Here is a 24,981-nt window from a genome sequence, read left to right on the forward strand (position 1 = left end):
TAAGTTTTGTTGGTGCTTAACTAATTGAACTTAAATGCAAGAATTTAATTATTATTTGAGATTGAGATTTTGAACCAAGGATAAATCCAAAGAACGAAAATCCACAAGTTGAAGTTTTTATCATCTAAGTTTATTATTCAACTTTTTGTTCTAAAAATTATATCAAACTCCAAACCCCCCCCCCCCTTTTTTCCAAAATTTTGTTAATACTGCTAATATAATAAAAAGAATTTCCTTTGATCCTCGAGAGACGACTTTGGGGCACTACTGTGCTACAAGTTTAAACTCATTTTACATTTGTGTTTGATAGAGGCTTCGACAACCTCTCGTCAAATTGGCGCCGTTGCCGGGGATTAAAGGTGTCATTTTGTTATATTAGATATCTTTCATTTTTTTTTATTTTCATTTTCTCTTTGTATTTTTGTATAGTGTATGACAAGATCTTCTATTAGTCCTTTACTTGATTTGGATCCTGAAATTGAAAGAACACTAAGGATAACTAGAAGAAGACTTTTTAGAAATACTTCTAATAATCAAAACAATAACATGGCTGATAATAGGACACTAAAACAATTGGCTGCACCTGATGTTTCAAATCCACCTTTATGCATTCAATTTTCTGCTGATGAGGATGACTGTGAACTAAAATCAAGTTTAGTTCATTTGTTACCCAAATTTCATGGACTTTCAGGTGAAGATCCCCACAAGCACTTGAAAGAGTTTCATGTTGTATGTTCAACCATGAAACCCGCTGGTAGCAATGAAGAAAGCATAAAGTTGAAAGCATTCCAGTTTTCACTAGTTGATGCAGCCAAGGAGTGGTTGTATTATCTCCCTCCTAAAAGAGTCACATGGGATGAAATGAAGAGACTGTTTCTAGAAAAATACTTTCCTGCTTCTAGAACTGCAGCCATAAGAAAGAGCATATGTGGCATCAAGCAAATGAATGATGAAACACTACATGACTATTGGGAGAGATTCAAGAGGCTATGTGCAAGTTGTCCACAACATCAAATCAGTGAGCAACTTCTAATTCAATACTTTTATGAAGGTCTCCTACCAATGGATAGAAGCATGATCGATGCTGCTAGTGGTGGTGCTCTAATGGATAAAACTCCTGCTGCTGCCAAAGACTTGATTGCAAATATGGCAGCCAACACACAACAATTTGGTGCAACAAGAGGAACTAGTTCAAGGTCAGTAAATGAGGTACAATTATCTAGTACTGAACATCAAAGACTAGAGAATAGATTAGATGATATGACCTCTTTGGTGCGAGGATTGGCCATGATGAAACAAGCGCCTGCTAAACTCTGTGGCATTTGTGCTTGTCCCTCTCATCCAACTGATGCATGCCCTCAGCTACAAGAAGATAATCCTGAAGAAGTAGCTGCTGTAAATAACTTCCCAAATTCCTCACAACCAAGAAATGACCAAGCCAGAAATAACTTCAATCCCAGATACAATGATCATCCTGGTTTCAGATGGAGCAACAACAACACATCACAACAACAACCATTTCCAAATAGGCAACCTTTCCAACAAGCTCCAAGGCAGTCAATGCAACAACCACAACAACAACAAAATAACCCTTCCTTGGAGGACCTTGTAAAACAAATGGCTATGCAAAACTTGCAATTCCAACAAAGAACTGATGCTAGCATTCAAAACTTGGAAAAGCAAGTAGGACAAATGGCATCTTCCATAAGCCAACTTCAAGCACAAGGATCAAGTAAGTTGCCTTCTCAAACTATTCCTAATCCTACAGGAAATGTTAGTGCCATCACACTTAGATCTGGAAAGACTGTGGAAGTTAAAAATGATGTGAAACCTGCCACTGCATCTGAGAAATCTAAAAACAAGGAGAAGCAATCTTTCCAGTCAAAGGATGAAGAGCCAAGCATTCCACTACCCTTTCCACAAAGAGTTTTACAAACTAGGAAAGCTGAAGCTGAAAAAGATAAAGAATTGCTTGAGACTTTCAGAAAGGTAGAAGTAAACATTCCTCTGCTAGATGCAATCAAACAAATCCCTAGATATGCCAAATTCTTGAAGGAAATGTGCACCCATAAAAGAAGGCTGAAAGGGAATGAAAAAATAAGTCTGGGAGAGAATGTTTCTGCTATCATTCAACCAATGCCTCAGAAATGCAAGGATCCAGGTACGTTCACTATCCCTTGTACAATAGGTAATTGCATATTTGAAAATGCCATGTTAGACTTAGGTGCATCTATCAATGTCATGCCTATGTCTATCTTTAAATCTTTGGGGCTTGGTCCTTTAATTCCAACTGGTGTGGTGATTCAACTTGCAAATAGAAGTAGTACTTACCCTTCAGGATTAATTGAAGATGTCTTAGTTTGAGTAGGAGAACTAATTTTTCCTGCTGACTTTTATATCCTAGAGATGGAGGGTGAAACTACAACTAAGGTACCAATCATTTTAGGTAGACCTTTTCTTAAAACTGCAAAAACAAAAATAGATGTGCATGCTGGAACTCTTTCCTTAGAGTTTGGTGATAATATAGTCAAGTTCAACATTCTAGATGCCATGAAACACCCTAGGGAAGAACACTCTGTATTTCACATTGATTTGTTGGATGACTTGGTTGATTGTTATGCACATGACCATTTATGCATTGAATTTCCTGACATACATGATCTTGATGATACCATAAATTGTCATTCATGCATAAACAATAAATCAGAATGTGCTGCTTGTACTGAAATAGAAGAATTTTTAAGCACTAACAATTTTGCTGAGGAATATAAAAAAGAAAAATATGCAGAAATTTTAGCTGCAGAATTGATAACAACAAACAGAATGTTGCCCTCCATTGTGCAACCACCAACGTTAGAGCTAAAACCTCTTCCTGATCATTTGAAGTATGCTTACCTTGAAGAAGGTTGTAAACTTCCGGTCATTGTTGCAAAAGACTTAGATGCTGAACAAGAAAGGATGTTGTTACAAGTTTTGAAGGACAACAAAAAGGCAATAGGGTGGACACTTGCAGATCTCCCTGGAATCAGTCCTTCTACCTGTATGCATCGGATTCTCCTTGAAGAAGATGCTAAACCAGTAAGGCAACCTCAAAGGAGACTTAATCCTCAAATTTTGGAAGTAGTAAAGAAAGAGATATCTAAGTTGCTCCAAGCAGGTATCATATATCCTATCTCTGATAGCAAATGGGTAAGTCCTGTTCAAGTTGTTCCAAAAAAATCTGGAGTGACTGTAGTAGCAAACAAAGACAATGAACTAATTCCAACGAGAGTGCAAAATAGTTGGAGAGTTTGCATTGACTATAGAAAATTGAACCAAGCCACAAGAAAAGATCACTTTCCGTTGCCATTCATTGATCAAATGCTTGAACGATTGGCTGGGAAATCCCATTACTGCTTCTTGGATGGATACTCAGGATACTTCCAAATCCACATAGCACCTGAAGACCAACATAAGACCACATTCACTTGTCCTTTTGGAACTTTTGCATACAGAAGGATGCCATTCGGCCTATGCAATGCTCCTGGTACTTTTCAGAGATGTATGGTAAGTATTTTCTCTGAATTTCTAGAAGATTGTATGGAAGTTTTTATGGATGATTTCACTGTCTATGGGTCTTGTTTTAAAACATGTCTAGATAATTTATCCAAGGTGCTACACAAATGCATTGACTCTAATCTTGTCTTGAATTTTGAAAAATGTCATTTCATGGTAAAACAAGGCATAGTTCTAGGTCATGTCATTTCTGAAAGAGGTATTGAGGTAGATCCTGCTAAAGTAGAAGTTATTTCTAGTTTATCTTACCCCGCATGCGTGCGGGAAGTGCGTTCCTTTCTTGGTCATGCAGGATTTTATAGGCGCTTTATCAAAGACTTCAGCAAGATAGCATTGCCACTGTCTCGCTTGCTACAAAAGGATGTTGAATTCAATTTTGACCAAAAGTGCAAGGAGGCATTCCATACACTGAAGAAAGCTTTGACAAGCACGCCTATAATACAACCACCATACTGGACACTCCCTTTTGAACTGATGTGTGATGCATCCAACTATGCTCTGGGAGCAGTTTTGGCCCAAAGAATGGGCAAGGCACCTCATGTCATATATTATGCTTCTAGAACTTTGGATGCTGCACAAGCCAATTACACTACCACAGAAAAGGAACTTTTGGCTATTTTTTTTGCATTAGACAAATTTCGATCTTATTTGCTAGGTTCCAAGGTGATAGTGTTCTCTGATCATGCTGCTTTGAAGTTCCTACTAAAAAAACCAGATGCAAAACCTAGGTTACTACGGTGGATGCTTTTACTCCAAGAATTTGATTTGGAAATAAGAGATAAAAGTGGAGCTGAAAACTTGGTTGCTGATCACTTGAGCAGAATTGAACAACCACTTGATCCGATACCCATACATGATACTTTTCCTGATGAGCAATTGTTGAAAGTTCAGACAATCATTCCATGGTTCGCCGATTTGGTAAACTTTCTTGTTGCTAATGTTCTGCCTAAAAAAGCATCTAAATCTTACATTGCTAAATTAAAGAGTGATGCAAAATATTTTGTATGGGATGATCCTTATCTTTGGAAATATGGTAGTGACCAAATAATTAGGAGATGCATACCTAATCATGAAATTCACTCTATTCTTAGCTTTTGTCATAATCATGCATGTGGTGGTCATTTTGGTCCCCAACGAACAGCTAGGAAAATTTTGGAATCAGGATTTTATTGGCCTACTATTTTCCATGATGCATATCAATTTTGTAAAACTTGTGAACAATGTCAAAGGACTGGTAATATAACTCGAAGGAATGAGATGCCCCAACAACCTATGTTATTTTGTGAAATTTTTGATGTTTGGGGTATAGACTTCATGGGTCCATTTCCCACATCCTTTGGTTTTGTTTACATTTTACTTGCTGTTGATTATGTATCCAAGTGGGTGGAAGCTAAAGCCACTCGAACTGATGATTCAAAAGTTGTTGTGGATTTTGTTAGGTCTAACATTTTCTGCAGATTTGGCATTCCAAGAGCCATCATCAGTGATCAAGGGACGCATTTTTGCAACCGCAATTTGGAAAGCCTCTTGAGAAAATATGGTGTTGTACATAAAACTGCTACACCGTATCATCCTCAATCAAATGGACAAGCTGAGGTGTCAAATCGAGAGATAAAACAAATTTTGGAGAAAACAGTCCAACCAAACAGAAAGGATTGGAGCAAGAGACTTGAAGATGCTCTGTGGGCTTATAGAACTGCATACAAAACACCAATTGGGATGTCACCTTTTCGATTGGTCTTTGGTAAAGCATGTCACCTTCCAGTGGAAATTGAGCATAAGTCATATTGGGCAGTAAAACAATGCAACTTAGCTTATGACAAAGCTGGCATGGAAAGAAAGTTGCAATTACAAGAACTTGAAAAGATTCGCTTAGAGGCTTATGAGAACTCAAAAATGTACAAAGAGAAGACCAAAATTATCCATGACAAAATGATATCAAGAAAGGAATTCTCTGTTGGACAAAAAGTTCTTCTTTACAATTCTCGCCTCAAGCTCATGCCCGGAAAGCTTCGTTCCAGATGGATAGGACCTTTTGTAGTTACTGATGTGTTCCCTCATGGAGCAGTAGAGATCAAGAGTGAATTATCACAAAATAAATTTAAGGTCAATGGCCACAGACTAAAAATTTTTCATACAAGTGAAGGATACCAAGAGCAAACTGTTGAGGAACTCAGCTTGCATGATCCATTCCAACCTCCATAAATGAGGGAGTTTCTTTATCCTCTCCTTTTATTTCACTTGTCATAATTTACATTGCATAACATTGAGGACAATGTGAGATTTAAGTGTGGGGGGGATTATTCGTTATATGTTTTTGTTATTTTGGGTTTTATGTTTGGTTGTTATGTAAAGTTTTGCATGTTTCTCTTTGATTTCTGGGTTTTGATAGTTTTTAGGCACTTGCTTCACTCTAAGATATGAGTTACTTGATGTTACATGGATTGAAATCCCTGTCTTTCTATGCTTGTAAAGTTGATTATGAGGTTTGAGAGGTTGAATTGAAGGTGACAGATATACCCTGTGTGAGGAATTAAGCCATTCTCTATTCTTTCTTGTGTGATATGCCTCTTGATTACTTGCACAGTTGCCTTGTCTTGACTCTATTTGATACTTCTTGATTCACATGCATGTATGGATATGATTAAGGCATTTTTGTTCCTATAAGCCTCTAGCCAAATAAGCCTACCTTGAATTAACTCCTTTGATAACCCCTGCTAAGCCTATTTACCCTTCTTTGTTTGAAGCTCATTACAAGCCTTAAGTGAAAAACCAAGATCACCTTAACCTTAGGGAATTTTGGAGCTTTGGAATAGTTTTGGGAATAAATTCTTGAATAAGTAAGGGATGTATCATTGGTTATTAAATTTTGGCTAGTTAATTCTTCCTGTTGTATATGTCTTAGTGTTTCATGATGTGTGAAAAAAAAAACAAAAAAAAAAAACAAAAAAAAAACAAAAAAAAACAAAACAAAAAAAAAACAAAAAAAAAAAAATTGTTTGAGGAAAAGGAAAATAATTGGTGTTGGAGGTGTATTAGCAATTTTTGGGTTTGCTCTTATGCTTATTTCATACTTATTCCCCATTGCTCCTATAGTTCCTCTGGTTTATAGCTACTTATCCTAAATTTTATCCCACCTTGTCCTTATTACAACCCTGAAAAGACCTTATGATCCTTTTGTGCATGTTTATTGGGCATTGATTTTAGAGGCTTGCCAAATCTATCTGTTGCTTGTTTTTCATGAGTGCTTTGAGAGTATACAGTTGCCTGGACATTTGAGAGATACAGTAATATAGTGCATCTTGTGAGGTTCTATTGCTTTTGATTCACCTCTTGAGCTGATTAATTATCTTGCCATGCCTTGAAATGCTTGGATAATTTCCATAAGTGTCTAGTTTCTCTGACTCTTTTTGTGTTTGATATTGTCTACTCCTTTTCTTTTCCCAGGATTCATTGAGGATTCTGTAAATCTGTTTGTTTTCTTGTGTGTATTGATGTCTATATTTCTTTCTATCTTTGGAATTGTTCTCTACTTTGCTTTCATGATTTTGCCCAGGAGTGCAAAAAGCTAAGTGTGGGGGTATTTGATAAATCATGATTTGATATGTATCTTTTCCTTTAATTTAGCTATTTTACATTCCATCCATGGCTAATTATAGGATTTAGATAGATATGTGTGTTGTTGGGCCTAATTGGATAGTTGGGAATTATTATTCTAAATTTTGCTGTTTTTGGGCTGATGAACATGTCTCGGTTTTCAGGCCATAACTTGGGCTGTGGTGATCCAAATGGAGCAAACTTGGTGGCCTGGAAAGCTGAGACAAAGACCTAAAACTTTGCAGAAGGCGCCGTTGGCAACTTCGATCATCTAGAAGGCCAAATTCGGTGATCAATAATCGGTGCGGAAAAGAATATGGAATCCAACTCATCCCACCAACAACACCAAATCATCCCACCACCTACACAACTCATCCCATTTCGTTTTGTCTACACTTTTTCCCATTATTTTACAGTTTTTATGTGTTGTATGAAGGCTATAAATAGGCCTTCATTTCTTCATTGCAAGATGTCCCAAACACCTTCAAATAAGTTACTCTTGGGTGTTCTTCTACCTCCCTTTCTACACTACAACATTTGTTGTCTATGACAACAATAAAAAATCGTTGTTGAAAGCCAAAAAAACCGTTCCTGAAAGTTTAGGGAACGGTTTGGCAACGGTTTGTCAAGCGTGGATTTATCAATCGTTGCCTATTCCAATATGCAACGGTTTTTTGGCATATACCCACGATGTCAAAAAAAACCGTTACCTAAACTTCCTGGAACGGTTTTCATGATCTTCATTGGCAACGGTTTTTTTTTTAATTTAAGGCAACACTATAAATTTTTAAAGAACGGTTTTAGAAATGTAGTCTTTTTTTATAGGCAACACTTTTATGACCATTGCTAGTGACATTAGAAATTTTTTTTAAGGTTGTCTATGAGATAATATAGGCAACAATTTAGACTCAAATTTAAGCTATAATTTTGTAAACGTTGTCTAAATAAACGTGCAACGATTATTTTTATATTGACTTATAATATTGGTAATAACACACCATTATTTAATCAATAATCTTCACCATATACTACTTTTAAATGGTTATGAATGTAATATATATATATATATATATATATATATATATATAATAAAGAATTGATTTCATCCTCAAAAAATAATAAAATAAATTATAAAATAAAATTCAAACACATGTAAAATTCACTTGCATTAATTAGTTCCAAGTATATGACAATTCAAAAGCATAAAACTCCAAATAAAATCATCCAAAGATGTCAAAGTTTACATAAAATTTCTAAATTTCAAAATAAAGTGTCATCTAGAAATATTATGCATAGCTAGTCATCCATCCATGTAAATAACATCATTCAGTCTCTTCATCATCATAAGGTTGATCTTCATCAAGTCTTTCATCATCAAGTCTTTCCTGCATATAAATATATTTTTTCACTTAGAAAACTTATAAAATTAATCCCCAATCAATCTCCAACAATTAACATAAGTTAAAGCTAGTTATACTGAAAAAAATTTCATAACTGGTTTGGTATATGCAAATGAAATGAATTAAAATATAATTTAGAACTCGACAAAGGCATAAATTATACCTTACCATGACCAGGACTATGGGTTGAGGCAGAAGAAGGTGTCCCAGTAATACCGCTTGTGACACAAGACAATTAATCAAAATCATAAAGAGAACTAAACCTATATCTGTCAAACCTCTACAATAATTTATCAAACAAATACACTATTACATTCTAAAGTAATCTATGAAACCAATAGCATTGTTGAGAGCACACAAATACCTTAGGAGGCCGTGCAACAACAAAGGCATGGCCATTTCCCAGCATTTCCATATGAGCCTGAATTATGTAACAAAGATTTTTGCAGTCACCAGGATCTTGAAAAGGTTGAAAACACATGGTATCACCCATTAAAACCCTGACCATACGAATTAAAACCCTGGCAAGTAGCCGTGAACATTTGCTGCACCACCAACAAATTGAGTTTAGTAATTTGACCAAAGGATAAGAAAATCTAAAGTTCTAGAAGCTGCAAATTGAACCTGCATGATTTTGAAAATAGAGTCTCGTAGCTGCAAATCCAGTGCTACAAAAAAAAGGCAGAAATATAAGAAAACCTAGTGTACATCTAGAATTAATACCTTCTAATCAAAAGAAGTTCCACGATTTGAAAAAATAAAGAAAATTACAGTACCAAAACAGAATACAGACACGTTTCAGTTTGGTTCCCAAGAAAATACTGCAAAGCTATCGCTGCATACTCCTGCAATGTAAAACAAAAAGGATCTATAATAAGAAAGACTTTAAAGAGTAACTAAAAGAATCAAATGAAAATAATAAGCAACAAAGACTGTTACCGTGATAAGTTTAAACACATGATGAATAGAAAAACCCCTTGCATGCACATAGCTTTTGCTTTGTTAAGTAGCGCACAGTTAAATACACTAAGCCAGATGTATTAAGGAACTATAAAACTGGAATATGTAAATGTAAAGTTCAAGCAAATTTATTAAGAAATAACAAATTTAAGTCTCCTTATTATTATCATTAAAAAACAAGTCATATACACATTCGAGAGAAAATAAGTGAAGAACAACTAGGGAATAAGACATTCTCCAAAATCAAGTAAAAAGTATGAGAACACCATCTGTCTCTATTAAATCAGAAATAGAAACTCCCTTGAAACAGCCATGGGCTGGGCACCAAACCTACCATCATCACAAGATTCCCAACACAAAGCTACCAGTGGAAAAGTGGGACTGTAACCATTTGACCATTTTCTTTTTTAAACGGAACCTAAAAATCCACAAAAAAATAAAAGGATATCAACCAAACATCCACATATAACAATACAAGTTACTATGATGCAACGAAAATCTGATCTATTGAAAAATCAACTGCATAAGTTACTTTCTTATTAATTAATTTCTTGGTTAAGCTTACCAAAATAAGTTACTTTAGTTTATTTCAATAAGTTTCATGGTTAAATTTATGAGATGAGCTCTCACATTAAACAATCTTATTAATTAATTACTTGCTATCATGCGAATAATACTCAGTTGTCAAAAGTTTTAAACAATCTTGGACAAAAATAGTAGAGTATACTTTATTGACCAAAATGTCAAAGAAAACAAATTAATCATGGTTACAACTATAAAAATGAATCCATAATAACCAGGAACATTCACAATTATTAACAATAGCTTCTAACACTAATTAAAGGTTCAAACTATCATGAAACAGAAAATACATGGAAATCAAATTTGCTTAGAGAGCTTAGCTTATGCCCTGTAAGCAGTTTTGGGTAAAAGTCATATCCAGGCACAGTCAAGTTAGAAATTAAATCTTCTTTAGCTAGGATAACACACTTTGAATAGAATCTGAAATCACTTTGGATTTGTGCAAATTAGGGGCAGAGTTATGTGGAAAAAGAACTAAAATGTCATGTTTGTTAATTAGGTATGCAAAATCTAAAACAAATCCTTGTATGCAAGGAAGAAAGCATTTTAAGTTTTGTCCCAAGTGAAAAACAAGAAAGAATGAGATGGAATAGACCTCTTGGAGCAAGGAACCATCGAGGGTGTTGAAGAGCCTAACGAGGGTGCCCTTGGAGCTGGCGGTGGCAAGCAAGTGTCCATCGTGAGTGAAGGCGAAGGGTCCTCTTGGAGGCGTAATGCTCAACCCTAACCTGGCCCTTCTACAGGCCAGGGCACACCAACACCATGGTGGCGGAAACGTGAGAGAGGTTGCAGAGGCCCTTAGGGTTAGCAATAGTCTCAATCTTGTGGGCCAGGACCACCGCGATGCGGTCACGCCAGAGACGGACGCCCTTCACCTCCGACCGGAAGGAGAGCTCGTCAATGCACCGGGACTGGTGGTCATCCCAGACCATCACCTTGTTCGGAGCCGCCGCCCACGAAGGCGAGGATGTTGCATCGAAAGAGCATGTGGACCAGGCCCATGCCGCCGTCGGGGCCGAAGTCGCGGCGGAAGATCTCGCGGAAGGGGTCGCAGTTGTAGATGCGGAAGTCGTGGTTGGTGGCGGCAGCGAAGCAGCCGGAGTCCTGGTTGAAGGAGAGGTGGAGGAGGGTGGAGAAGTGGGAATCGAGGGTTTGGGTGGCGGTGGTGGTGGCGGTGGCGGTGGCGGTGGCGGTGGGAGGAGCTACCTCGTTGGAATCTAGGGTTTGTAGCGGTGTAGGAGTGGAGGAGGGTTTGGGGATTTGAAGAGAGGGAGAGGGGGTTGCTGATGAGTGAAAGGGCAGCGTGTAATATTTTTGGAATTAAAGGGAGAAGTTTAATTTTTTTAATTAATATTTCCCGCAAGCACGAAAGGGTGGGTATAATATTAAGCAACGTTTTTTATTGTGTTGCATGATATAAAATAAGCAATAATTTATAAATTGTTGCCTAATATCAATTTTAAGAACGGTTTTTAAACTGTTAGGTAGAAAAGTGGCCACGATTAGAAATTTGTTGCTTGTTTCATATTTCAAGAACAGTTTTGTTAATATTGAAAAGAGAATAGTGCATGCTTTGATCAAGTGTTGCCTATATGTGCTTTTAGGAACGGTTTTATAATTGTTGTCAAACAAAGTGCCAACAGATTACAAAGTTGTTGCCTATTCCATATTTCGAGAACACTTTTTTAGGCGTTGCCTAAAAACTCGTTGCCTAATATAAAAAATGTTGTAGTGTCTTCTTCTTCTTCTCAATTTCTTCTTAGTCTTTCTTGTTATTTAATGTTATAATGTCTTTTAATTTTATGGATAGCTAAGTTTCTAATTCAGCTTGTGGTAATAAGTTCTAATGGATTTTGAGGTTTGAAGAAAATTTTGTGTATCCTCAACTCTTAATAATTGAATTTATCTTTATCTTTCTATCTTGTTTATGCTTATATAATTGAATTTGAATTGATCACTTAAATTCATTACATAAGACGTTCTCATTAACTCCTTGAACTAAGACCTATGTGATGCTTACTTACATTGGACTTAAGAAGGAATGCAAGACCAAGAATTATGTGACGCTTGTTTACATTAATTTTGAGAAAGACAAAGGAATATTCATGGACTTAATTGATTGACTCATTAATTGTTTGCCGATTCAAGGACTTAGAGTTTAACTAGGGATTAAATGTGAATGAATAATTCTAACCTTGTTAACTCGAATCATGTTTGCTTAAACATTTGAAGAATCTCCTAAATTAATTGACGCTTGATTGGTTAACTTTGGGACAAGCAAGAATTGATTAATTAAGTTCTCCAATGGATGGCTTGTTGGATTCTTGGACTTAGAGACCAAATAGGGATTAAAATTGGACGCTTGATCCTAACCTAATGGACTCAAATAATGTTCGCTTGAACTTTGGAAAGAATCTATTTAAGTTTTGTTGGTGCTTAACTAATTGAACTTAAATGCAAGAATTTAATTATTGTTTGAGATTGAGATTTTGAACCAAGGATAAATCCAAAGAACGAAAATCCACAAGTTGAAGTTTTTATCATCTAAGTTTATTATTCAACTTTTTGTTCTAAAAATTATATCAAACTCCAACCCCCCCCCTTTTTTCCAAAATTTTGTTAATACTGCTAATATAATAAAAAAAATTTCCTTTGATCCTCGAGAGACGACTTTGGGGCACTACTGTGCTACAAGTTTAAACTCATTTTACATTTGTGTTTGATAGAGGCTTCGACAACCTCTCGTCAAAGCATCACAATAAACCACAAAAGTCAAGCAATACTAAAACAGGTGTACTAGTCAACTTTTCCTTAAGGGCCCGGTAAACTATCCTTGCATTTACTATCCTATACAAACACAACTCCTTTCGTAGTCAAACTTGTCAAGGTAATGCTAACTTGGAGAATCCCTCTATAAATTTTCTATAGTATTCAGCCAATCCAAGGAAGCTCCTAATTTCACTAGCTAACTTATAGGCAAACAAATTAAGTCAACCATGAATTCTCTACCATCAATAGTCAAGGGACACTTTGGACAAGCATCAGAAGTGATCACTGAACCATTAGTGGGTGTCTCTACTATTAGTTCAGAAGACAAGGAAAAAAAAATAGGTAATTTAGACATACACGTGATATAAAAGAGTGAGTCGCACCAGTCATATAAAACAATTAGAGGGGTTCCATTGATGAAACACATACCCTGGATGAAATCTTTGGATTAAGTAGCTTCAACACCACTCAAGGCAAATACTCTCCCTGTGGCTCTAGGCTTGCTAGCCCTCCCTTCAACCTCTGTTGTTTCTTTCTTATTCTTGGGGCACTCCCGAGCTTTGTGTCCCTTCTCGTAACAGTTGTAACATGTTATCACTCTTGGTACCCAACACTCATATGCCTTATGACCTGTCTTCCCACAGTTGAAGCAATTATCGCGTGGAACAGAACCCTCACTCCCCCCTTTTGATGTTTGTCCAACCATTGGAGATTGACTCTTTCGTTGCATCGAATCTTGATTATTCACCTTAGAACTTGAATTCCCAGTAGACTTGGTGTAAGGTTTACTTTTACCTAAAGCACTAGAATTTGTGGTACGCATAGGACCTCCAGCTCCCTTGTAATAGTCAGCACGTGCACGATTGTCACGGTCATAAATTCTACTCTTGTTGACAAGAGTCGGGTAGTGATAAATTTCTTGATAATTGATTGCTATTTTTATCTCAGGGCGAAGGCCATTCACGAACTTAATACACTTAGCCCTTTCGCCATCCTCACCATGGTAATGAGTACAGTAGCGAACCAAGGCATCAAATTTTGCAGCATACTCTGCCACTGTGTCATTCCCTTGCTTTAGTTCAAGAAATTCAACTTCCTTCTGGCTTCTTACATCATCCGGGAAATACTTCTCAAGAAAAACTGTAACATCCCAGTTTTCAAAATAGTTATTATTACTATTATTATTATTATTATTATTATTTAGTCATAATTTGGTGATTATATTTTACTTCAATTGTAACTAATTCACACTCCATTTATGCTTAATTGTAGGCTTTAGAAAGATATGTGTATTATTGGACTTAATTAGATAGTTGTGATTTTCTTTGTTAAAACCGTTTTTCGCTGGGCTGATTGGCAAGCCTCGGTGTTTAGGGCATAACTTGGGCTGTGATGGTCCAAATGATGCACAATTGGTGTCAATGGAAATCTAAGAGAAAAACGCACAACTTTTACAGAAATAGCCATTTGCAAAATCGGTCGTTTAGGAGGTCAAAATTGGAATTTGATTGATACAATTGTTTCTCGCTGGACTGATTGGCAAGCCTCGGTTTGTGGGGTATAACTTGGTCGGTGGTTGTTCAAATGATACAAACTTGGTGGCTATGGAAAGATAAGAGAAAATCCTACAACTTTCATGAAGGAAATATTTTCAGATTCGGCTGTCTATAAGGTCCAAATCAGTAGCTAAAGTCGGTGAGGAAAAGAACATGGCACCAACTCCATTAATTCACACCAACTCCATTAATTCATCCCACCAACTTTAATAATTTATCTCACTAATTCATTCCACTTAGTTTTGTCTAAGATTTTTTCATTATTTTCCATTTTTTTAATGTGTCTTGAAGGCTATAAATAGCCCTTCACTTCTCCATTGCAAACCATCCCTCAATTCTCATTCTCTCTTCTCTTATACTCTCTTCTTCTCCTCTTCTTCTCTTTGAAGACCTAGAGGAATCCATAGGAGGTGGTTCTATCCTAGTAGAAGGAGCCTAGAGGAGGAAGCTCTTCTTTAGTTTCAGCGCTTGTCATCCAGGTAAGGGGGGGAGTGAAAAATCTAGCTCTGGGTGTGGGATTGTATGCTGGGTAGTGGGATTGGCCCCCAATCCTGTGTTTGTTGTATGTTATATTGTTTGTATGTTCTAATTGCTTGGTTAATATGTGTGTATGAATAGAAATTCTGTTGAGATTATGATTGTGAAAGTTATGAATATGTTATGATAATGTGAATGTGATGTTTCTAATGATATGATGTGATGATGAAATATGATGTGAAATAACCATGAGATATGATTGACCATGAGATAGATAATGTGATAATGTGACAATGAGATATGAAATGTGATAAAGAGAAATGACCATGGAAAGTGATAAAGTGATATGAGAATGCATAGAGTCTTGTTTGACATGCATCATTTGCATAAAGTGATAAGGGTACGATATGGAATACGCCGCTAGAGAAGGCCCCCTAGTGTAAAAGCTGTGGGGATCAGTCCTTGGGGATGGCTCGGTTTGGAAGTCCCAGTCTCGCCCATTGTGTGCATGGGATGTATCTTGCGCGGCTTAGCTATCCCGACGAGACTCTGGTAGTATGTCCTTCTAGTGAGAGTGCGCAGAGGTTGTGTCCCGGCATGTACTCCTAGACTACTCTTTGTGTATTGCTAGCGGCAATATACTACGTGATAAGTGACTGGCTCCACATGCATGATAAAATGTAGTCCGTGTCCATACATGTGTCTTTTGATATTATATGACAAATGGATATGCCTTGAATGAGTAAGATGTGATATTGTTAATCTATGTTATATATGTTTTGTTTGTGTTTGGCTATCTAGTATATATATTCCTACACTGTGAGCCGAGTGAGATGTTTTCTCACTCCCTTTTTCTTTGTGTTGTTTTTCTTTAACCGTTATACAGGTGATTATCAGCATGAGGCTGAGGATGTTGGTGGTGAAGCTTAGGCTTCTTTATGGGCTATGCTCTGATAGGACATGTGACATCGGGGTATAGATAAGATTAGATTAGGTTGTTAATGTTATTTTAAATTACTTTGAAAACTTTGAGATTTATTTCTTTGTAATTTCCGCTGATTATGTTTGTTAAAAATGTGATACTCTTTAAACATGTTTGATTATTAAAGTTATATTATTTAAATTTATTGCTTTATGATATGCGGGGTAGAGGGTGTAACATTTAGTGGTATCAGAGCAAGTCGATCTAATCGACCGTGAGTTATGAGTCTACTATGCTTGTTTGGTAGATTAATAATGTGATGAGTTGATTGATGTGCTAATATGATGATTGATTATGTTGTGTGCATTGTGTTCTCAGGATTTGTTTGATAGACATGATATAATTTGATGATGCTATTTTTGATTGCTCTTTTCATAATTGCTTATTTGTTTGATACTTCTTGCTTACGTAAGAAGTAGTGGTTGAGTAGTATCACTCGTATGGTGAGCTTATGTACCAATAGTACGGATAAAGCCTATTGAGACCTTAGAATTAGGAGAGACATTAATTTGTCAAAAGTTTACGATTAATGAAATTTAGGAATCTATAGTAGTAGTGATTGAATCCAAGGAGGTTGTATATGAGAATTGGAGTTTTGATATTTTGATGAGAGGTTGAAACGTTCCTTGAGTATTGGTGCTTCATGTTAACTTTTATGGTTTAGGTAATATGTGAATATTATTCTCTAAGTCCTTTGCACTAAATATGTGAGCTGTTTTGGTCTAGGATTGTAATGGAAAGCTTGAATATGAGTTTAAGGTGGAAAGGAGTGAGTTTGGAATGGTTGAGGTATTTTGTGAAATGTTAGTACACTATTGCTGTATAATATGGGGATTATTTTCGTTAAAATTTTGTTGTGCCTGTATGAGTATCATATTGACAGAATCAGATTTTATGGTCTTCACAAAAGTAGTAGCTTTGGACGTTATCTTTCTAATGGAACTGGAATCAGGTAAAACGGAGGTATAGAACTCTAGTTATAGCTACTTTGGTGATCAAAGGTCTAGTTATAAGCGCTGAATATATCTGCTGCGGTTTTTGAAATTTGTAGCTAAGAAGATGATCTTTTTAGAATTCTATGTCTTCGTAGGAGTTGTAGCTTATTCTCTTATCTTTATTTTGAGATAGGTTTGAGATCATTTGAATAAGTATAACTCTCTAGGTATCATTTTCTTTAAACATTGTTGAAGGGATATGTATGGTTTCATGATATTTTTGAATCGTTAGGCAATGCAAGGATAAGAATTGATTTTGTTTTGGGGTGTTTGCATAAGGATTGAGAGGTTGTTTAAAGGTTGTATAATGCTATGTGATAAAGTTTGTTCATGTACATGCTTATCGATGGTATATGTGAAGGTTTAAAGTTGGTATTCTAATATGATTTAGTAAGCATGTATGTTGATATGTGGATAGATTACCTTAGGGATCAATTGGTGAATGTCGTGTGGTTAGTGAGATTGATCTTAGGGTGTGATATGATCATATTGTAGTTGAAGGTGGAGATATATTCAAGACGGTTGTATGTTAAGTATTACTATTTTATTTTATCTTATTTATTGATTGATTGATTTATTTATTTATTATTTTTATTGTATAAGATAAGTTTTCTAGTTCTTGTAAATTCCAGTTAAGGTAAACATGGATATGTCTCAGGTAGAAGTTGTATTTAAGTGGGGAGATATCTAAGCCAATTAGTGAAGATAAGAGTTTTATGATGTTAGCTTATTATTATTGGAGATTTATTGAAGGAATTTCTAAGATAGCTTTGCCCTTAACTACATTCACTAAGAAGAGTATTGTCTTTATGTGGGATAGTAAGTATGAGAGTAGTTCCAACTCTTAAGGCAAGATTGACTAGTGTTAATACTACTAGATTTTAGTAAGTCTTTTGTGGAACATAGTTATGTTTCTAAGATAAGATTGGATAGAGTGTGGATGCAAGAAGGAACAGATAAGTAGCTTATGATTCTAGAAAATTGAGAATTTATGAGAAGGAATTACCTTACCCATGACCTTGATTTGAAGACATTACCTATATGATTCTAAGCTTGAGGTATTTAGCGATCATAAGAGTTTTAAATATCTATTGACCAAAAGAGATAGTTAGAAATTTTTAAGGAATAAGATTTTGATCTTACTGGTTATTTGGCCAAAGCCATTGTGGTAACCAATGTTTTGAGTAGGAAACCTTTATATTTTTCCTTATGATTAGAAAGAAGGATCTTTTTAGGGATTTAAGTCTGACTTGTGAGATTACTCCTAGTGGTGAAAAACTAGGTGTGACTCGAGTAACAAGTGGATCATTGAGATAAATTGGAGAAATACAATTAGTTGATTCATATTGGTAACAAGATATGAGACTATAGAATAAGGTGATGGATAGGGGTTTGAATTGGTTGAAGATGGAGCAGTAAAATTAGTGATTTGATATGTATAACATGCTTAGGTGCTTGATCTTTACAGATGATCATAGAAGTAATATCAATATTATGACAGATGCCTTGATTACGATGATCACTAATATATTTAAGGATTGGATTTGATTGGAGAATTTAGGGACTTATGATTGATGTGTGAGACTACCTTTAGGAACATTGAATTGACTATGGTTGAAAATAACTAGTGAATTAATGGATGAGATTAGAATCTTTTCTAGTGAACCAAGTGGAAAAGATTAGTAGGAATATGATTAAAATTTATAATAAAAAAAAAAAAATGGAATTGATGTTGTTTTGAGGTGCAAGAATAAATTTGGGTGCTTAGTAATCTTGAAATTAGAAAGATGATCTTAAAGGGAGTTTTAAGAGCTACTAAGGTGCATCAGAGTGGCACAGCGGAAGCGTGGTGGCCTTAAGTAAAGAGAGGAATAGAGGATATTATGTACTTATATTTAGTATGGTATAAGTATGAGACAGAACATCAGAAGCCTTTTAGGACTTTTGTAGCCTTTAGATGTTCCTGTTTGGAAGTGAAATAATATGTCTAGACTCTGTTGTGGATTTTCCAAGGAAATTTAAGAAGAATCTTGAACGAGTCATAGTCAAACCTCTTCGTTTCAAAAATTCGAGGACGAATTTCTTAAAATGGGGGAAGTATTGTAACATCCCAGTTTTCAAAATAGTTATTATTACTATTATTATTATTATTATTATTATTTAGTCATAATTTGGTGATTATATTTTACTTCAATTGTAACTAATTCACACTCCATTTATGCTTAATTGTAGGCTTTAGAAAGATATGTGTATTATTGGACTTAATTAGATAGTTGTGATTTTCTTTGTTAAAACCGTTTTTCGCTGGGCTGATTGGCAAGCCTCGGTGTTTAGGGCATAACTTGGGCTGTGATGGTCCAAATGATGCAAAATTGGTGTCAATGGAAATCTAAGAGAAAAACGCACAACTTTTACAGAAATATCCATTTGCAAAATCGGTCGTTTAGGAGGTCAAAATTGGAATTTGATTGATACAATTGTTTCTCGCTGGACTGATTGGCAAGCCTCGGTTTGTGGGGTATAACTTGGTCGGTGGTTGTTCAAATGATACAAACTTGGTGGCTATGGAAAGATAAGAGAAAATCCTACAACTTTCATGAAGGAAATATTTTCAGATTCGGCTGTCTATAAGGTCCAAATCAGTAGCTAAAGTCGGTGAGGAAAAGAACATGGCACCAACTCCATTAATTCACACCAACTCCATTAATTCATCCCACCAACTTTAATAATTTATCTCACTAATTCATTCCACTTAGTTTTGTCTAAGATTTTTTCATTATTTTCCATTTTTTTAATGTGTCTTGAAGGCTATAAATAGCCCTTCACTTCTCCATTGCAAACCATCCCTCAATTCTCATTCTCTCTTCTCTTTCTTCTCCTCTTCTTCTCTTTGAAGACCTAGAGGAATCCATAGGAGGTGGTTCTATCCTAGTAGAAGGAGCCTAGAGGAGGAAGCTCTTCTTTAGTTTCAGCGCTTGTCATCCAGGTAAGGGGGGGAGTGAGAAATCTCGCTCTGGGTGTGGGATTGTATGCTGGGTAGTGGGATTGGCCCCCAATCCTGTGTTTGTTGTATGTTATATTGTTTGTATGTTCTAATTGCTTGGTTAATATGTGTGTATGAATAGAAATTCTGTTGAGATTATGATTGTGAAAGTTATGAATATGTTATGATAATGTGAATGTGATGTTTCTAATGATATGATGTGATGATGAAATATGATGTGAAATAACCATGAGATATGATTGACCATGAGATAGATAATGTGATAATGTGACAATGAGATATGAAATGTGATAAAGAGAAATGACCATGGAAAGTGATAAAGTGATATGAGAATGCATAGAGTCTTGTTTGACATGCATCATTTGCATAAAGTGATAAGGGTACGATATGGAATACGCCGCCAGAGAAGGCCCCCTAGTGTAAAAGCTGTGGGGATCAGTCCTTGGGGATGGCTCGGTTTGGAAGTCCCAGTCTCGCCCATTGTGTGCATGGGATGTATCTTGCGCGGCTTAGCTATCCCGACGAGACTCTGGTAGTATGTCCTTCTAGTGAGAGTGCGCAGAGGTTGTGTCCCGGCATGTACTCCTAGACTACTCTTTGTGTATTGCTAGCGGCAATATACTACGTGATAAGTGACTGGCGCCACATGCATGATAAAATGTAGTCCGTGTCCATACATGTGTCTTTTGATATTATATGACAAATGGATATGCCTTGAATGAGTAAGATGTGATATTGTTAATCTATGTTATATATGTTTTGTTTGTGTTTGGCTATCTAGTATATATATTCCTACACTGTGAGCCGAGTGAGATGTTTTCTCACTCCCTTTTTCTTTGTGTTTTTTTTTTCTTTAACCGTTATACAGGTGATTATCAGCATGAGGCTGAGGATGTTGGTGGTGAAGCTTAGGCTTCTTTATGGGCTATGCTCTGATAGGACATGTGACATCGGGGTATAGATAAGATTAGATTAGGTTGTTAATGTTATTTTAAATTACTTTGAAAACTTTGAGATTTATTTCTTTGTAATTTCCGCTGATTATGTTTGTTAAAAATGTGATACTCTTTAAACATGTTTGATTATTAAAGTTATATTATTTAAATTTATTGCTTTATGATATGCGGGGTAGAGGGTGTCACAAAAACCCTCTTGAAGTTGTCCCAATTCAATTGCATTTCTCCATCAATCATCCTTTGAAGTGCTCCTTCCCACCAAAAATGGGCATCAACAGTCAACATGAAGGTAGCCAACCTCACTTTTTGAGTGAAAGGACACTCCATGGCATTGAAAATCTTTTCGATTTCCATTAGCCAATTCATCGCAACATCTGGGTCATATCCTCCTTGGAAAGTAGGTGGATTATTTCGTTGAAATCGCTCTAACCAATTAGGAGCGATTTCAGTCCTATGGTTGTTACTTACAGCTTGTGCTAATGCTTGAAGAGCATCAGCAATTGCACGATCATTCCTACCAGCCATAATCTAAGAAAATAGTACACAATCAAATAAACAACAGACATAAGGAATTATCATACTAGCATTAGTGTACTAACATTTCACAAAATACCTTAACCATTCCAAACTCATTTTTTTTTTCTACCTTAAACTCATATTAAAGCTTTCCAAAACAGCTCACAAAGGACTTAGAATAAAATTTACATACTACCTAAACCATAAAGTTAACATGCAAGCACCAATACTCAAGGAACATTCCAATCTCTCATCAAAATATCAAAATTCCAATTCTCAAATACAACCACCTTTGATTCAATTGCTTACTACTATAGATTCCTAAATTCCATTAACCGTAAACTCTTAAATCATCCAAATTTAAGGTCTTTTTACGTAAAAAAAAGTATCAAACAAATAAGAAATTATGAAAAGATCAATAAAAAATAGCATCATCAAATTATATCATGTCTATCAGACATCTTGAGAATACAATGCACACAAATAAATAAATAAGAACATAATTAATCATCTTATTAGCACATCAATCAACTCATCACATTATTAATCTACCAAACAAGCATAGTAGACTCATTACTCAAGGCCGATTGGATCGGCCTGCTCTGATACCACTAAATTGGACACCCTTACTACCCCAACACATATATAAAAAATTTATAATACATTTAAGAAGGTTAAATTTTCTAAGTTGGTAAAAGGGTTCACATAAAAATTCGACAATCACATTAATAGAGATATAAAACATAAAACACAAGAGTTTTACAAATTGTTTTCAAAACAATATTACAGTGCCAAATACACATAAATATTTCATCCTAGAAATCCTCTGCCCCGATGTCACACTATCAGAGCATTCCCAGAATTTTAATTGTTGGCATCCTAGAAGCCACTCGTAGCTGGATCTTCTTCTCCTAAAATATCCACAGTTTATACGGTGAGAAAAGAAAATATCTATATGCAAAGTACATACAAACACATCACAATATAATCTCATAATAACTCATTATTTAATAAAATATTCATAAGCATTTATCTATATATATATATATATATATATATATATATATATATATATATATATGTGTGTGTATCATAATTTATCAACCATTCATCATATTCACATCTCAATTCACAATTACATCAATCCATCACAATCCACTTGAACATTACAATTCATTCATAATCCACACAATTTCACTATGTCAAGGTCACGCTACCCTTTTTCCAACCTAGGGCCGTGCTCACCCCTGACATAACACTGTGCCAAGGTCACGCTACCCTTTTTAGTAGCCTAGGGTCGTGCTCACCCCTGACATAACACTGTGCCAAGGTCACGCTACCCATCAGCTTAGGGTCGTGCTCACCCCTGGTCATCAGTACCATAATCACATCTCAATCACATTCCATACTTCTCATTTCATAACTCAAATTCACATCACGTACATAATTCCACATCACATACACATCACATACACAACAGATAAGCCCAACAAAATGAGGGTTTACACACCCTTCAAGCAATTCACATCAAGATCATCCATTCTTAACGGGTAATATAGCAATAATATTCATAAATTATAATAATCAATAAGATAATCAATTTAATATAACAGTGAAACTCATAATTATTCCAAATTCTAGTTCACAGCATTTATGATTTCTTCTTTCTTCCCAGATCATTATTCCTACAATTTGGCATATCTATAAACCTCAACACATAATTTCAATAGAACTAATGATTCTTCAAATAAAATAATTATAAAATCATAATCCTAAGAAATTCTTCCTCTACCCAATTCCCTCATGTACTCTACATATAAATAATCCCCTTTTCCCCCGTACCTGGATGAATAGTAACTTGAGCAGAACCTCCTCTTCTTTTTCCTTAAACGGTAGTCAAAATTCGGGCAGAACTTTCTCTTCTCTCTCCTTAAATCGGGACCGGAACTAGGGTAGAACCTCCACCCCTAAGCTCCTTCCATCAACAGTAGGAAGTAGAGAGAGAAAGAAAAGAGAGAAGGGAGAGAAGATGAGAGGTGTGAGGATTTGAGAGGGAGGAGGGGCCTTTTTATAGGCATTTTCGCGGACCTATCCGGAACGGCCGTTCCGAAAAGTGGAACGCCCGTTCTGGACCCTTCAAATCTACGCAAAATTTTCAACTGGAACGGCCTGTTCTGAAATCAGAACGGCCCGTTCCAAAACCCAGCAGAACGCCCCGTTCTCCTTCTGGAATGGCCCGTTCTGCAAGGAGAACGCCCCGTTCTCCTTCTGGAACGGCCCGTTCTGCAAGGAGAACGCCCCGTTCTCCTTTGGAGAACGGCCCGTTCTGGGCCCGTTCTGGACGTCCCAAAAATACACAATTTTATCATTTGGAACGGCCCGTTCCACATTTGGAACGGCCCGTTCCAGAAACCAAAAATACCCCAAAAACTTTAACAAAATTACGAGAATGCCATTAAAAATTACGAAAATGCCATTAATAATAAGTTTACAAAAATACCCTCATTCCTTTATTAAAATTACGAAAATACCATTACTAATTACGAAAATGTCATTAATACAAAAATACTCTTTATAAAAAAATTGGGGTGTTACAATATAAAATATTAATAATGTGATAGATGCAATGTTTGAGCGGAGGTAATGTTTAATTTTGCAAAATATCAAAGCAAATTGAATGTTATTATGTAAATTAATCGAAATGAAATGTTGATTGTTAAAATGTTAGTTATAGAAAATAATAAATAATATTCAAATATTATTTATTAAAATTAATGACATAGGAAGTAAAAGAGAGGAATTTGTAGTTATTATACAAAGGTAATTCAGAATGACACATTAGTAATTTTGTTGACATCAACATATTAGAGATATTTTAAATTGATGTGTCAACATAATACAAAGTAACTTGGCTTTTATATTATAAATAGATAGATATATTACCATTAATTCATATTAAAAATTTATTTTTTAACAACAATATTTGACAAATTTAATCAAAGAACTTATGATAGAAGTTGATCTTTTAATTTTAAAACTAAAACACAATAATAATAAATCTAAAACACAAAAATAATAAAGTACAAATTATTACTATATTAATATTCTTTAAATAATACAAAATTATAATATATCTTTTTTATTTTATTACATAAATAAAAAACCTCAAAGGCAGAGAAGGGACTTAACACTTAACAGCATCGAATCACATCTTGAACAAGGTGATACAATTTTATATAATGGTAGAAATAGACTTTCCTATTGTATCCGAAAAATTATTAAGAAGGTGTATATCATCAAATAGTCTAAATCAATTATTATATATCACATTTAAATTTTTAATTTATAATAAAAAATAATTACACTTAATTATATATTATGTATATACTAATTAAGAAATGTGTATTATATGATAATCTAATAATTTCTCTTATTCTGCACCCTAAAACAAAGGGCTTTTGTTGAACAACCTCGACTAACAAGACGATGTATAAAGATAGCGAGGAGCAAGATAGGAGACGGATGGATCGAGAAGAAAAACAAGAGCAGAATTAATTATATTAGGAAAGTATTATTAATTTCCAGTAGCAATATGCAGGTGCATAGAGAAAGTAATTAACAGAAGAGAATAA

General features: G+C 35.3%; 1 protein-coding gene, 2 long non-coding RNA genes and 1 pseudogene across 3 annotated transcripts; 2 read left to right on the forward strand and 2 right to left on the reverse strand.

Annotated features, from left to right (window-relative positions):
* Positions 1-546: 546 nt before the first annotated feature.
* LOC145955870 (uncharacterized) lies at positions 547-2,364 on the forward strand. Its single transcript, XM_083071195.1, has one exon. The coding sequence runs from the start codon at positions 547-549 to the stop codon at positions 2,362-2,364; it is 1,818 nt and encodes a 605-aa protein (XP_082927321.1).
* A 5,939-nt stretch (positions 2,365-8,303) lies between these two features.
* LOC109790620 (autophagy-related protein 18a pseudogene) lies at positions 8,304-11,414 on the reverse strand (annotated as a pseudogene).
* Positions 11,415-14,217: 2,803 nt separating this feature from the next.
* LOC145952171 (uncharacterized) lies at positions 14,218-16,826 on the forward strand. The gene is made up of 2 exons (XR_014429862.1): positions 14,218-14,898; positions 15,783-16,826. It is a non-coding gene; the product is annotated as an uncharacterized LOC145952171 (long non-coding RNA).
* A 5,165-nt stretch (positions 16,827-21,991) lies between these two features.
* On the reverse strand, positions 21,992-23,874 carry LOC145952174 (uncharacterized). The gene is made up of 2 exons (XR_014429863.1): positions 23,192-23,874; positions 21,992-22,260 (listed from the first exon to the last, which is right to left on the reverse strand). It is a non-coding gene; the product is annotated as an uncharacterized LOC145952174 (long non-coding RNA).
* Between the last annotated feature and the right edge of the window lie 1,107 nt (positions 23,875-24,981).

Source organism: Cajanus cajan, chromosome 1, assembly GCF_000230855.2.
Source record: "Cajanus cajan strain Asha chromosome 1, NIPB_CcT2T_4, whole genome shotgun sequence".
NCBI classification, from domain to species: Eukaryota; Viridiplantae; Streptophyta; class Magnoliopsida; order Fabales; family Fabaceae; genus Cajanus; species Cajanus cajan.

Excerpts from the sequence above, each read along its gene's own strand:
- LOC145955870 (XM_083071195.1), top strand. The coding sequence starts at position 547 with ATGGCTGATAATAGGACACTAAAACAATTGGCTGCACCTGATGTTTCA.